Source organism: Callorhinchus milii, unplaced genomic scaffold, assembly GCF_018977255.1.
Source record: "Callorhinchus milii isolate IMCB2004 unplaced genomic scaffold, IMCB_Cmil_1.0 Scaffold3, whole genome shotgun sequence".
NCBI classification, from domain to species: Eukaryota; Metazoa; Chordata; class Chondrichthyes; order Chimaeriformes; family Callorhinchidae; genus Callorhinchus; species Callorhinchus milii.
The window spans coordinates 32262951-32279726 of record NW_024704744.1 but is presented as its reverse complement, the minus strand read 5'-3'; the positions used below and the strand labels follow the sequence as shown (position 1 = coordinate 32279726).

At 41.9% G+C, this 16776-nt stretch overlaps 1 protein-coding gene across 1 annotated transcript in view; it reads left to right on the top strand.

Annotated features, from left to right (window-relative positions):
- rnf217 (ring finger protein 217) overlaps window positions 1–16776 on the top strand; it is a 55017-nt gene that overhangs the window by 21268 nt on the left and 16973 nt on the right. The window contains exon 3 of the mRNA XM_042332825.1: window positions 16099–16332. Within this exon, the coding sequence (XP_042188759.1) occupies window positions 16099–16332 (234 nt within the window). The remainder of the gene's footprint in view (window positions 1–16098; window positions 16333–16776) is intronic.

Here is a 16776-nt window from a genome sequence, read left to right as displayed (position 1 = left end):
AACATGCACATGTACACTTAACATCATTACATTGTGATCCAGAGTGGGAACACTGGCTCTTTTCCCCCTCTTCCCTCCTTACTCTCACTCCCAATTCTGTGCGCTGAGACCAGTTGTATCATTCGTATTGCTGCCTTGGCTGAGACCAGATAACTCAACTCAAGTTAGCCATAGAGCCTGGGGCTCTCCTTGTTCTGTGTGACTGAGTAACAACAACAATGTAAATGTAATTCGTTGTTGGCTGAGTTCCTATTGCTGTAGGATTATTTTTTATCTGTTATGATTGTTATCATTTATTAGGATAGCAAATGCTTAATTTATTTTGTTCTTACTGGATTCCTGATTAATTTGGAAATCCCTAACATAACATTATAGATTTACTGTACACCATAAACTGAATTCTAAAGACTAGAGAACAAGACAGGGAACTGGACTCAATTTCAAAAAAGGTGTTATGAGAGATGGTAAGATGGATGTTCTGGAAGGTTGAGATCGGATGGGTTGAAGGGCGTTCTTCATTCAAACCAATTTTGTGTTTCGCACACAAATCAGAGTCAATTCACTTTACAGTTTATTCTGTGAAGCACTTTGAGACACCTCAAAGATGTGATGAAGCGCTATATCAAATGCAAATTATTATTGTCTTGTGAATTGGAGAATTAAAAACGTGCTTGAAAAAGGAATATTAAAGGGCAATGGGGAGTAAGCTCTGGCTGATACAGAGGAATAACTAATGGATACTCAATGGGCTGAATGGTCTGTTTCTGTGCTGTCTCATTCTGCAAATTATTGGAGAGTGTTCTGTCTGACTGGTGGGACTGAAATCTGATGCGCAAAGGCTTAAATGATAAGTTTATCATTTTATGTTGAAACTTTTTTTAAAAAATTTTTTTACACCCTTTCCCATTTTCTATAGCAAGCAGGGATCTCACTTGTTGAAAATGCATCTTGGGCTAATGCCCCTGAGTAATTGAATGCTCTGAAGACTCATCGGCAGTACTGCTGTGTGTGTCCCAGTGGTCATTTTATGCTAAAGCAAACATCTTATCCACTAAATAGAAGGTTTTATAACCAAATGTGTTTTATTAAAGTAAAAATTGGCCATATGACAATGCTGTTGTCTCAGGTAATGGACACTACTGTTAATCGCAGTGCATTGAAACTATCTGTGGAAGTAGAGTATTTTCTCACAGTTTATAGTGCGAAATTGATCACGTGAAACCAATTTTACATGTTGCCCAACTGTGGTCACCTCATAGGCAATTTGAAGTTGTCCATACACTGTGTGAGGAGACTCTGAACCCTATGGCAGTCCTGGCTGGGCCGAGTAGCTTGTTCCACGCCCTGGTGAAGAAGTCAAAGGTTTACTTGATCCCAGTGTACTTGATGGTAGAAAATGCAGATTCTGTGCTTGTTTACCAGACACAACAACAACTTGCACTTATAATAGCGCCCTCCATGCAGGGTAGCATCTCAGTGGCCTGGAAAATTTTTCTAAAGGTAAGATGTTACGTTAAAAATCAGTTCTAGCAATTCACATGATTGAAAACAGGATGAATATTTGTAAAAGGTTTCAAGGAGTTACTATTATACAGAATCCACAGCAATGAAACAAGCTTAATTAATCTGTGCCAGTGTTTATACTCCACGTGAGCTTCCAAGCCTCATAATCCTTCTCCCAAGCCTTCTCTCGTACCCCTCTCTTGCCTTCTCTCTCATGTATTCAGTATTACTTCCTGAAACAACACTGAAGACAAGAATAGTGATTACGTGCAGCAGGTCAATTCAGGTAAGGCTGCCAACATGAGGAACAATGTGAGCAATGGGTACTTTCCCTTTTACACAAGCAAAGAAACAATGATATGCTTTATGGCTCACAGAGTGCGTCAAGAGTAAGCGTTGTAGATTACAATGAATGATTTGTACTTCAGCAGTTAATTACTGGAATACTTGCACTTTTTGGTTCCTTGTTGAGAGAGGAACTCTCGGCACCACTTCCCTGATTTGAGCGAATGTAATAATTGTATCCCCCTAAAATACATCCTGCATTTCGTTCTTACTTCTTTGGAGGGCTGGTGGGGGGTGAGAGGAAGATAGATAGAAATGGATTTGCATCCCAACCTGGGATGTGAAATGTGTCTCCTTTCCTGACTGTTTATGGAAATTTTGCAGACTGATTTTGCGGAGTCAAACTTCAGAAATACCCAAATCTTTAGGCTGCCAGAATCTCCCTTTGGAGCAAAAAAGCTGATCCATACAGTGACCTATCAGCTCCAGTTATTAGCCAAGGAGCCTTTTCTCATGCCAACAATATGTTTTGCCATACAGCATTTGATTATGTTTATGTTCTTTGGTAACTGGAGTTTCCTTCTTGCTGCTTTCAAAGGATTTGCGTCACTGGACCACACATAGCCAGTGAAGTAGCCAAGTCACAGGAATAGGAGTATGATGTGGAACTCCAGGCCCAACTCACAGCGCCATCTTTTAGAAAACCTAGAACTGTACAAAGGGAGTAGTGTGGATTGGCCAGTTGTGCAGTAATCCTAACTATAGAGGTTTAGCATGCCCTGGTCATCTTTCACATTCCTCGATTTTCTTTCTTACCTTTCAACTGAACTGAGTTGACGCTTTTTTGGATTGCCACGACGGCTCTCGTTGCCGAGACCAGGAATTGCTATCAATTTGTCCCTGTGATAAATGATTTAAAAGGGTCCAAGAAGCGGTGGTGCGGGAGGGAGATTGCAACGGGAGTCACTCAGGAGCTAACGGGAATCCTTTCGGAATTGCATTTGAGTTGCTGCAACCTGGATTTGACTGAATTATATACTGCATTCCTCTTTAGCTCCTCCGAGTCAGAGACGTATTGGTGAATCCTGTTGCTAAAAGTCAGTGTTTACAAGAATCTCCCATTGCCCAGTGACAAACTGCTTTCAGTGAAGGATGCAGTAAGGAGGAATATGAAACTGTTATCTAGTACTTTTCCCATTGAAAACATTACATTTTTGAGGGTATTTTAAAAAGATGGAAATATTCAGATGAGGCATATGTTTTTTTTAAATGGGATATGCCAATCAGGTACAATACAGTAGAAGTTTATTGATATGTGCTGTGTTTGGAAAAAGAGAAAGAACCCACAGATGTGAAAAGCATAACAGCAGCAAATTCCCATAGGCACAATATAATGGTGGATTTTCCTCACCCTTTTATATCTGGCTATATGTGGAGATTAACTGCAAGTCCCAGAACAATACTGGCCATTATGATCAAAGAGCAATACAGTACAATTAGGAAGCTTTAAAATGAGTTATTACTTATTTTCACCATTAATGTATGAATTATTTTGGTGAAAGTCAGTCATTAAAACCCAACTTCCTTTGGGTTTTTTCTAGCTTCTTGATGCACTCCTTTTACAGTTCAACTAAACCTTGTACCAATTGTGTATACATTATGGAGTCCATATACATTATATATGCTGTACATATGTTATTTGGGGCTCATTTGTTAGTGATGTGAAGGAGTCACGCCCTAAAAATTATACACTGATCACTGTCTGCCTTATGCGCTCTGAAACACCGCCCCACGTGAAGGACGCTATATAAATTCAAGGTGTTGTTTAACGTGGATGAAAAATACAAATCAATGGCAGATTTTTACTGACTTTTTACCTGTTTTTTTGCATCAATTTACTTTTTTACTTGGGTTTTCTCCTTTTTTTGATGCAAAATAGACACTGCAAAATCCCCCCAACACACCTAGGTTTTACAATAATACAATACAATTTATATTTAGCACACCATTCATATTGTGAGGACATTCCAAGTGATTGGTTTCTAAAATATGAAATAAACAAGTTGAGCAAGCCAGGCAAGTACTGTGTTGACAAACCAAAAGACAAAAGACTTGTCAGCATTGCTCAATCAGTGGTAATCTTGCCTCTGAGTTAGAGGTTGTGAGTTCAAATTTCGCTTTAGGACTTTGAACTCGTAGTGACTCTCCAGTACAGTGCTGGTGGAAGGTGATATTGTCAGAAGTGCAGTCCTTCAGATGGCCTGAGTCGGCCCACAGGAGTGTAGATAACGATGAATGTCTTTCTGTGTGTCAGTCTGCATTCTGTATTGGATCCTTTGGTTGCAAGCGAAGCTGCAATGGGTTACAGCTAGTATTAAATACAAGAATATTAAGACTCAACATGCAGACCCAGTTTTGATCTGCCACAGAATTCAGCTATTCCCAAACGAGGCAGATGTTATCAAAGGTAGAAGAGAAAGAACTTGCCTTTATATAGCTCCTATAATGTTAAAGTGTAAAATTGCTACATAGTAATTACTATCATTTGTGGTGACTATAGGCAAATATGGTCATGCTTTATACAGAACAAAGCCCCCACAGAGTTATGTATGTCTGGTATGGATGTTTGGTGAGGAAAAAAATTGTCTATCTGTCATAAAGTGTCAGCCTGGCTCAGTTAGTAGCATTCTTGCCTCTAAGTCAGAAGGTTGTGGCTTCTTGACTCCCATTGACACTTTGAGCTCATTGTTTAAGATGACATTGGAGTGCCGGGGTGTGTGCTGCTACTGTCATTTGGATGAGATGTTAAACCAAGGTCTCATCTGTCTGTTAGCGTTCATTTTAAAAACCTATGTTCAGCCCTGAAGTGAAAAGAAAATGGAGTTTCTCCCTTTATCATGGCCAACAATGCCACAGACAAAATTGGCCATTCAATTCATAGCTGTTTGTGAGACATTGCTGGGTGCAAATTGACAGCCATTTCACCTACAAATACACAATAGTTACAATATATCACAGTATATAAACAGTATATTTAAGTGCTCTGGGACATTACCCTGCGTGACGGGTGCTATATAAATGCAAGTTGTTATTACATTCTATGAACTACTTTGAAACTTTGACGATGTTGTAAAGTGCAAGGATTATTATTATGCCACCCTTCCTCCATGTGCTCACATGGGCTGTCTGGACTCGAGAGGGTTTGAAATCATGACTCAAGAAAGCAAGAGTGTTTTTTGACCTCATTGTCAAAAAAAGACACCTGACTGGTAAAAACTACCCTATCATCTTACCTCCTGTTTCTTGGCAGCTCAGCGTCAAGCTGCCCCTGATGAGCGTGCCAAAACACTACTCCGTATGAAGGCCACTATATAAATGTTGTTGTTGTTCTCTAAGTCATGGGGGGTACTTTTTCCACTGCTGACGCACTGGTAAAGTTTTCTTGAGACAGGTTTTTTTTCGGATCACATAGTAAGAATAGCTGCTTGGGCAAGGCATTGCAGGAAATCTCAGAGCTGTCCCTCAGAAGATGATGCCTTTCAGAAAGAAAGGAGAGAAATATGTTTTGTTCATACAACCCTGAGGTGTTCAGTGGTATAAAGAGTTCCTAAAGATGACTGTTTCGACACTTAATTACTGACAGTAGAGATGTAGTACAGAAATGACTCAGCGTTGTTAATTCAGCCTCCTGGTCTGTCCGCCTCAGTTATGCTCCGAAGCTAGTGCTCGAGTGACAACATCAGCATTCATCTTGCAAACAAAAAGCTTCAATAATTGACAAAAACCAGCAGGACAAAAGCTAGGGCATTAAAATTAATTCAGAATCAAAAGGGTGTTCAGTGTGAGATTCCTTCTCCAAATATTTTAAAACTTTAATTTCCTCACAGCTCAATAAAGACTCAACAATTCTGGTCAGTGGGTGTGAAGAACTTTTCCTTTGTCAAATCATGCACTCAGTGTGTATTGCATTCAGTGTGTGGCCAGCCTGACATTGTAAGATTCATTCCACTAAATCCCTCCACTCTATTACAAGCAATCATTCTCTTCAGTTACAGAAAAAGTGCTGCCTCAGAACAATCTTTATTTTTAATATGAATTTCAATTCCAGTTTAGAATCCATGTTGTGGATTGTTTGAATTGTCACTGTACAAACATTTAGCACCCTTTTTGTATCTTTGTTACAGCACTGTGAAAGGTGTGATGTCTTAAATAACAACTGTGATCTAATTAACACATGCAGCAAAGAGAGGAAATCTATCATTCAGCTCAAATCCTGCCGAGTGGCAGTCCAATTTATATGCGGCTGGGTGGATTTACTGGGCGGAGTGCGAGTTGACTTGAACTGTGGTGCAGGACATTGATAAAATATTTATTGTGCACCCATTTCAAATGCAAGCAAGAACAGCGCACTACTCCAACATCATAATGGAGGCCAACAATAACTCCAAAATTCTTTTCTTGATCACCCATCACCTCCTCCATGCGCTACCTCAAGCATCACAGCTAAAGCCAAGTGTGAAGAGGTCGTGGATTTCCTTCCCTCTAAAGGAAGCCTCCCCTCCTGGTTACACCTTCCACTACACCCTCTGGCCTAACCAACGTGGCGGCGGAGTGGCCCTCATCTCCCAAGCACAGAGTCCTGTAGCTCAGTGGTTAGAGCACTCGCCTTGCAGGCGAGAGACCTGGGTTCAATTCCAGGCAGGGCGAAACCTTGGGCAAGTTTCCTTACTCCACACACCTATTAATAATCCCTCCAAAACAAAAAAATTGGTCATTTTCAATCCATGACTGTTTGTGGGACACTGCTGCGCGCAATTGGCTACCACATTTCACCCACAAATATACGGTCAATTCACTTTACAGCATATTATGTGAAGCACTTTGAGACGTCTAGAAGACATGAAAAACGCTATATCAAATGCAAGGATTATTATTATTTAGTTGTTGCATATTACTATTTGTTTCCCTCTGACCCTTGTTCAACTTTCCCCTCACCTCTTCCCAGAAGCTGATAGGTTTGTAGTTTCTATCCCTTTTGGGGGGCCGGGGGGAAAGAAAAGGGAAGAGGAGGTAGGCAGGGTCTCTTTGGAACTGAACTGGCTCGATGGTGATGTGCTTGGCAATGAGTCAATCCACTGTGGCAATCTCAGTGGTCTGGTTTCTGAGAAAGGTTGTGCCACAGCACTGCTAGAACAACCCGAGCTCATCAGCAGGACTTGGAGAGGAAGACCAATCACTGGGGGTAGAGATTCTTCCTACTTCATAGAATCAGAATTATACAGCACAAAAGGAGCCACTCGACCCATCGTGTCTGTGCCGGCTCTTTGAAAAGAGCTATTCAATTCCACTCCCCTGCGCTCTCCCCAAGCCCTGCAAACTTGTCCTCCCCAATTAATTATCTACTTCTCTCTTAAAAGCTGTTATTGAATCAGCTTCCACCATCCTTTCAGGCAATGCATTCTGGAGCTGAACAACTCGCTGTGTGAAAAAAATTTCTTCTCACTTCCCCTCTGTTTCTTTTAACAATTACTTTAAATCAGTGTCCTCAGATAACCAACCCACCCACCAGTGAAATAGTTTCTCTTTGTTCACCCTATCAAATCCCCTCATAATTTTGAAAACTTCTTTTAAGGCTGTTAACCTTCTCTGCTCCAAGGAGAATACTCCCAGCTTCTGTAGCCTCACCTCATAACTGAAGTCCCTCATTCCTGGTACCGTCCTGGTAGATCTCCTTTGCGCCCTCTCCAATGCCTTGACATCCTTCCTAAAGTGTGGGGCCCAGAACCGAACACAGTCTGTAGCTGAGGCCTAACCAGTGTTTGTAAAGGTTCATCATAACTTCCTGACTTTTGTATTCTATGCCCCTATCTATAAAGCCTAGTATTCCTTATGCTTTTTTTAAAAAAAAGCATTACCTACCTGTCCTGCCACCTTCAAAGATTTCCTTATATGAACCCCCAGGTCTCTCTGTCCCTTCACCCCCTTTAAGATTGTACCATCAGCCTATATTGCCTCTCCTCATCTTCCTCCCAAAATGCATCACTTCACATTTCTCCACATTAAACTTCATCTGCCTCGTGTCTGCCCATTTTATCAGTCTGTCTATGTCCTCTTGCAGTCTGTTACTATCCTCCTCACTGTTTACTACTTTTCCTATCTTAGTATCATCTGCAAACTTGGAAATTGTCTCCCTATAGCCAAGTTCAGGTCATTTATATAGATCAAAAACAGCAGTGGTCCCAATACTAACCCCTGGGGGACACCACTGCACACTTCCCTCCAGTCAGAAAAACAACCGTTCACCACCACTCTCTGCTTTCTGTCTCCCAGGCAGTCAGTTCTGCCACTGTCCCTTTAATACCATGAGCTTCTAATTTGCTTACAAGTCTCTTATACGACACTTTACCAAACACCTTTTGAAAATCCATATAAACTACATCAACTGCACTACCTTCATCCACCCTCTCTGTTACTTCATCAAAAAACTGTCAGGTTTGTTATACATAATTTGCCTTTAACAAACCTAAATTAAAATGTATTTTGTCCTGAATTATAGTCTCTAGAAGTTTCCTCACTACTGATGTTAGGCTGACTGGCCTGTAGTTCCCAGGTTTATCCTTCTGCCTCTTTTTGTACAGGGGAGTAACATTTGCAACCTCCAGACCTCTGGCACCACCTCGGTGTCCAAGGAGGATTGAAAGATTGTGGTCAGAGTCTCCGTTATTTCCACCCTTACGTCCCTCAGTAACCTAGGATGCATCCCATCTGGACTGGGTGACCTTGAGCACTACCTACTATCTACCTTGAGCACTGACAACCTCTTTAGTACCTGCTCAGTTTATTCTCATTTTATCCAATTTCTCTACCCTCTCCTCTGATACAGTGGCATTGGCCGCATCCTCTTCTTTTGTGAAGACAGATGCAAAGTACTTATTCAGTACATCAGCCATGCCCTCTGCCTCCACAAGAAGATTTCCTCTTTGGTCCCTAATTGGATCCACCTTACCTTTGACCAACCTTTTATTCTTTATGTGCTGATAAAATACTTTAGGGCTCCCTTTTTTGTTACCCACTAATCTTTTTTCATATAATCTCTTTGCCCCTCTTATTTCCTTTTTCAGTTCTGCACTGTACTTTCTGTCTTCTATTTGATATCTTCTTTACTTTGGACACAACACTTATCATAAGACTCCGTTTTCTGTTTTATTTTAATCCCAATTTCCATATTCATCCAGGGAGGTTTGGCAGCCTTACCTTTCCCCTTTGTGGGAATGTATTTGTTCTATCCCCAAACTATCTCCTCATTGCTATCTCCTTCACATTATTTGGTGGTCTATAGATATACCTAACAGAGTAATGGTTCCTTTTCTGCTCCTTAACTCTAACCAAATAGATTCTGCTTTTGGACCCTCTAGTACATTGACCCTTTCCAAGTCCTTAACCGTGTCTTTAATCAATATTGCCACCCCCTTTTTTTTTCCTTCCCTATCCCTCCTGAATACATTGTAGCCAGGAACATTCAGTTCCCATTCCTGCCCTTGTTTGATCCAGGTCTCCGTTATTGCCACTACATCATAATCCCATGTGGCAACTTGAGCCTGCAGCTCACCAATCTTGTTTGTCACACTCCTTGCACTCCAAGGCCGACTTAGTCCGTTCTGCAGTTCTCCCCCATTTAATCCCTCCTTTTTCTGGATTACTCCTTATCACATTGCTATTCGTCTCCCCCAGTCCTCTATGTAACTTGTTTGTCCTCTCTTATGCTACATCCTGATTCTCTTTCCCCCCTCAAAATTAGTTTAAACCGTTCCCCACAGTACTAGTTAACCTCCCTCCGAGGACATTCGTCCCATCCCTGTTCAGCTGTAACCCCTCCACCTTGTACAGATCCCACCTGCCCCAGAACTGGTCCCAACATTCCCAAAACCTGAAGGCTCCTTTCTGCACTATTTCTCCAGCCATGCATTCATGTGTTTGATCCTGCTGTTTAGATACTCACTTGCACGAGGCACGAGGAGCAATCCAGAGATCACCACCTTTGAGGTCCTACTCTTCAGCTTTCTCCCTCGCTTCTGATACTCTCCCTGTAGGCTCTCAGCCCTTTTTTCCCTAAGTCATAGTTCCCAACATGGACCATGACTTCTGGATGTTCCCCTTCCCCCTGTAGACTGTTTTGCACCGGTTCCGTGATGTTTTCAACCCTGGCACCAGGGAGGCAACATACCATGCAAGGGTCATGTCTTTGGTTGCAGAAATGCCTGTCTGCCCCTTTCACCATTGTGTCCCCAATGACAATTGCATTGACACTCTTCCCTTGTCCCCCTGTGCATCCATTTGTAATTGATTCCCCTCCCCAGAGGTGTCATCACCCTGATCAGTATTCAGTACAGAGAACCAGTTTGTGAGTGCTACACTCTCAGGGGATTTCTGCACCACCCATCCCCTCTTCCCACCATGCTGGGTGGTCACCCACTCACTCTCCTTCTGAACCCTCTGTGGTTGAGGGGTGATCACTTCCTCAAACATTCAATCCATGAACCTGTATGCTGTGTAGTGACACAAGCCTCTCCTTGAGCTCAGAGCTCAACCTCAAGCAGCCAGAGGCACTTCCTACACACGTGTTTGTCCAGGCCACACAAAGCATCCTGGAGTTCCCACATGGCACACATTGTGTATGCAACCAGTCTCAGCTGCCTGCCATATTCCCAGAGATGTTTTATAATATTTTAATATAACTATTATATATTTTATAATTATGCACCATCTTCCCACTCTGCACCAAATTCCCACACTCACCAATTTCCTTAACAGAATTCTCATTCTATGACACCTCACTAAGTTTCCCTCCTCACACTGCTGGGCTCTCTGTTCAAGTGAGGCTCTTGCAAGTCTTCTCCTTTATACAGGCCTCAAACAAAAGCACTCAGTTTTGACTGGTCAGCAAATTTATTAATCCCTAAAACCTGGCCTATGTTTAACTGCTAATTGATTTGTTTGCCTGCTTACATATAAGGTTGCCTCTACCTCAAGATAGATTTCCCACTCTTCTGCTGAATGAAAGAGTTCTCTCTTGCTCTCGGGTATCTCTTTTGCTGAAGAATTCCCACTCTCTCCAAATCCCTTAACAGAATTCTCACTCTGTTCCACCTCACTCTGCTGGGTTCTCTATTCAAGAGAGCAGAGAGTTTCAAGCACAAAATGCTACTTTGCTCCTGTTAACTCTGCAAGCCCAAACCATAATGAGTAGGGTGGACCTAGCTGGACAAGCAGCGAGAAGCTACAAAATAGACAGTCACTAGCTTTTACAGCATTATGATGTAAAGTGCTTTGAGACGTCCCTCTGATGTGAAAGTCACTATATCAAATGTATGGATTATAATACTCTCTGGAATTAGCTAAGTAGCATGTACCCCTCCAGGGAGAGAGTATGTATTCAATTTCCAAACAGAAGCATATTTCCATGTGGTAGATTGCATACATATGTGGAACTCTTGTGTGTTTGGTTATCTTGATAGTGATGATGGGTTTATACATGTGTCAGACACCCAGGATCCAAACAAAACCCCAGCTGGAACCAGTCATACAGAACAGTGGTTGAGGCTAGGACACTGGACTCTGTCAACAAGAACTTTAAACCTGTATTGAAAAAACACTATCTTGGAAGGATAAATTCAAATGGATCGAAGGGCCTTTTTCATCTGAATATTCTTTGTGATCCTGTCTGCAGTCAATCTCAATCTTACTCGTTGGTACCCTGTTTTCCAGCCTCTAGGTTTGACATTGCTACTACCAGAGTCTGCAGTGGCCACTGCTCAATCTGCTCTCCTAGGTCTGCTGTGTCATTAAAAGCAAAATAAATCCTGCAATTCTATTGCTGCTTAGTAATTGCATCACAAGGAATAAGTTTGTTCCAGAATTTAAATATGTGATTATGTAGCAACAGTAGAATTGTGCACGTATTGTACCCGGAGCTAAGGAGCGATCAATTGATAGGCAGTGAGCGTCGCCATGCAGTTCAACCATGATAACAACAATAATCCTTGCATTTGAGATAGCGCCTTAACACATCATTGGGATATCTCGAAGCACTTCACAGGATATTCTGTAAAGTGGAGTAACTGTATTTTGTGCATGAAACTCACAGCAATATCCCACAAATACTCATGGAACGAGTGACCAATTTTATTTGGGGGATTCTTGGCCAGGACACTGGGGGAAACTCCCTTCTCTTTTGGAATAGTAGCCATGGGATCTTTAACATCCACCTGAACAGGCAGGTGGGAGCTCGGCTTAACGTTTCATCCAAAGGATGGCATCTCAGACAATGCAGGACCTCCTGAACAGGCAGGTGGGAGCTCGGCTTAACGTTTCATCCAAAGGATGGCATCTCAGACAATGCAGGACCTCCTGAACAGGCAGGTGGGAGCTCGGCTTAACGTTTCATCCAAAGGATGGCATCTCAGACAATGCAGGACCTCTCCAGCACTGTAATGGAGTGTCAGTTTAGACAATGTGATTCCAAGTCCCGATGTGGGGCTTGAACCCACCGCTTCTGACTCAGAGGCGAGAGTGCTACCACTGCACCAGGCTGACACTGGGGTAACCTCGTTCCGTCCTTCACTGGAGTCGGATTCAGATAATTCATAATCCTTACATTTTATATAGCACTTTATCACGTAGTCAAAACATCTCAAAGCACTCAACAGGATTTTACTGTAAAGTTTTGTGACTGTATCTGTGGGCGAATATTTAGCTTGTTGCTAAATGTAGCAACTTTGTGGCATCACAAATGGAATGATTAGAGTATGGACTCGAAGGAGCTGTAATGTCTGCAGTATTATCACATCACTTTGAGCTGTTGAAATAATTTGCCATTGTGTTTAGGTATATTGTCAAATTTACATTACAGCACAGTTCAGTATTTGCAGTGTGATCATTTTCACGAATAAAAAAAATCCACAAATATACGGTCAATTCACTTTACAGTCTATTCTGTGAAGCGCTTTGAGACTTCGGAGACGTGAAATGCACTATTACCAAATGCAAGGATTATTATTATATTATTATTTTCAAAAACGACATTTGTAAAGTACAGTATTTGCGGTATAATCATACTTCAACATGATTTAAAACAATGTTTTGTTTCATAGAACCGTAGAAATTTAGAGCAGAGGGTTTGCCCTCTCCTCACTCCCCTCTCCTCCTTCAAGCATGCCTCCTCTTCAACTGTGCCAATGTCCCTGATCCCAACTGCCCCCCACACCCCACCCCCCATTCGGATCCTAATCCCTGACTGTTCGGTGCCTTGGGATGTCCTCCCGACATGAAAGGCTCTTTACAAATGTAATTTTGTATTGTATCTATGGCTATAGCCTTCAGTCACTAAATGCCACCACTATTGGAAATAGCAGAAGTACAGCTTGTTCCTTCTATTTGTTTCATTCTATTCTATTCATCCATGAATTGGCCACGTGGAAATCTTGCCAGTGGGCTTGCCTCCTCACAGCACACCATGGGAGTGTGAGAGGATAGTAAACTCAAGCCAGTGTGGAAATGCATTACGCTCCCATGCTCCCTTTGTTCTCAGTGGGAGAATGCCACTGACTCTATAAAGTATTTAATTTACAGGCGTTAGTTTATTTTGTAAAAAGTGGACTTAAAAGGACATTATCTTTATGCACAGGCTTACGCATAATGCTTTGTTTGCCAAACACTGTGGTGTAAATCATATTCAAGTGTGGGATTTCTCACAAGACGGCTTTGCTTGGTTGTAACAAAAAAGGATGCATTGCTTTTCTGTCTCTTGTCCCTTCTAGCAGGAAAACATCCCCTTCACCTACAAAAACGGTCACTTGATAACAGTCGGTAGGATTGACAGTAATTACTTGTGACTGGTCTCGCTTTGAGACATTTTGACAAAGGTTGCCATAAAATAAAAATGCAATGTTGCCCATATGTACGAACAGGATTTGAAGTGCAAACCCACTGCATTTGGCAGGACAGTGGAACACTAACTTCATTCACGGCCTAGAATTAATTTAACATTGCTATATAGCTGTTTCAAATTAATTGAAGCTGAGTCAAGAAAAGTATTCTCTCCAATTCTGCTCTGGGGTAACCAGAGAGCAAATATGTGAAACTGCTTCCCCAATTCCACAGTCACTGTTAGTTTTACTACACCCTGTCCTCACAATCACTTTCTCTAAAGCAAATGGTACAGTCAGCTAGGATTGTGAATAATGCCTGTTTAGGCATTAGGCAATAATGCCTTTTTCTGTGTAGAAAATTTGCAAGTTTCTATCACATAAACATATCACTTTTGCAGCTACCCAATTGCAAAATAGCATGTGAAGTAATCTAGGAAAATCTAGTTCAGTGGACTGGGTGTGGTGCTGTTGATTACGAGTGTGAAGGTCTCGAAATTGGATCGATTTCTAGATCCGATTTCAAACCGCTTCATTCCCTGGCACCTTCCTACCTCTCTGACCTGCTTACTCCCCAACTCACTACCCATTGCCTCCACTCAACTGTCTCCAGCCTCCTGCGTGTCTCTCGCGTGCTCCATTCCACAATCGGTCGGCGCGCTTTCAACCATTATGCCCAAAACTCTGGAACACTCTTCGTCTATCTCCCAAAAGCCTTGCCCCTTCCCCATCTTCAGATCACGCCTGAAGACCTTCCTCTGCCTTCAATTTTGCCCACGGTCACCTCCCCCGGCTCGGCGTTGTGCTCTGCCACTGTCAGGTGTTCTGGGACGCTACCCTGCACGAGGGGTGCTATACAAATTCAAGTTTTGTTGATTACATTGGTGAGTTTATCAGGTTAATGTTTAGGTAATTTAGCAAGTGTCGATCCAGCACTGCCATGGAAACATTTGGGAATACTGCAGCAGTTTAGTAAGGCCCAAGAATCTCCCTGAACCTCTGTCTGTAAAGACTGACTCTGCACTAAGCATCTGCTCCACAGCTATCTTGTTCATTAACATTGGTGATTATTGACTTTCCCGGTTGGTGTTTTTACACAGTACTAAACAATGGAGTGTCTCCATGATCAATGGAGTTTGCTATCTCATTCATATGTAAAATACTCAATTCCTCTTCCTGTGGAGATAACAGTGGTGTCAGGATGTAGATAAGCACATGCGCAGTCAGAAAATATCATATGACAGGAAAAGGGAAGCTGTGGTCAATTACCTTACTTTTCCTCTTTCCCACTCATTCCCCTCCATATGTTTAAAAGTATTCATTTGTACAAACATCAAGTAACTATTTCCATGAGTAAAAATTATGTGAATTTGACATGTTTTAGGAGTGTTATTTCTGGGAAAGTGAGTTGAATCTGAGCAGTTTTGACTGGAGTGCTGTGACACCATTATTGTGGTGGGTGGGGACTGTAAGGCTAGTGAAGTCTTCACTACATGAGTCACTTTAGCAGCATTTACCAAACTAAATGCACATTCTCAAATATTGGCATCTGGTCGGCTGCTAGTTAGTGGGATATCGGCTACTCTTGAGGTATTTGTTTAGTCTATAAGAGGTATCTACCTAAATGCTATGCTGTAAGACATCTTCACTGACATTGCCATTAAAGAAAGATGTAGGTGTTGTCAGTTTGTCTCCAGCACATTAGTTGGTAAACTGAGCCCATTGTCTATAGTGATGTAGAAGCTGGATTGGAGAAAGACCCCATCCAACAGGGCCAACGCACAAAAGAATTGATTAGATTAGACATCTTCTTTATGGTTTCTGACACTGTGGACAGACCTTTTCTTCTTGTAAATACTTCCTGCGCTGGAGTGGTGAATCTAAATTGAATGGGAAGTGTCTGGTGTTTTAAATTAGTGTTTGATTTGAATGTCTGTTGGGGAACACATCATCATGTCTATCTTTATCTGTTTTTCTTTCCTGATACCCATAGAACATTTTGCATTCAGCAAATGCTCTAATCTTTCAAAGATTGGATGAAATAAATAATAATAATCCTTACATTTGATATATCGTCTTATCACATCGTCGAAACATATCAAAGCGCTTCACAGAATAAAATATAAAGTGTAGTGACTGTGTGTTTTGTGGGTGAAACGCGACAGCCAATTGCCCACAGCAATGTTACATGAACAGTTGTGGATTGATTGGCCGAATTATTATTATATTTGAAGGGATTATTACCCCTGGAAATGTATAACATATAAAATATTCAAAAAGCCGATTCATTTTTAGACAAGCTATTTTTATTTTGTTTACAGGACTGGGTTTTGCCATTCGCCTGAATGCTGTTTTTATAAATTAGATTTTGTTTACTTGTGCACAGGTGCAGCTGGGAAGAGCGGAGATCAAATGCCCCATTACAGAATGCAGTGAAGAGCTGGGTGAAAGCACAGTCCTTTCCAATTTGCCACGTGACGACATTGTCAAGTACAGTTACTTCCTGGAGCTCAGCAGGGTGGACTCGACCACCAAGCCCTGTCCTCAGTGCAAACACTTCACCACCTTCAGGAGGAAGGGCAACATTCCAAACCCTTCCAAATCCGAAAGCAAGTTCAAAGTGAGCACTCTTCTCTCAAATTCTGTCCTAGTTGTTTATAGGATTAGAACCAAGGGGTTAGTTGGTTAAATAGAAGAGATCTACTCTAGACTGCTGGTAAGTTAAGCTAAAATCTTTGGCTGCACTATTTATAAAAGTGGGGATCGCTTGTGATGGGCACTTTGGTGAGCGTGCTGGGCTTCAAGTACTTGAAATTAACCTCGTCTCTATTGTTCTGTCTTTAAAATTGTAAACTTTTTGTGCAGATTTATGGAGCATTCTTAAATTTATTCCAAACTAGCTGTGCCCTACTTCTGCAGGGAGGAGTGGCGTGTAACGCAGGGAGACCAAGTGATTGGAGGAAAGAAATCTGCATCCACTTGCTAAGTGTCAGGCAGGCTCACCTCTGGCCTCAGAGTCAAAAGGTTGTGGGTTTAAAGTCCTTCTCAGGACTTCTCAGCCTAC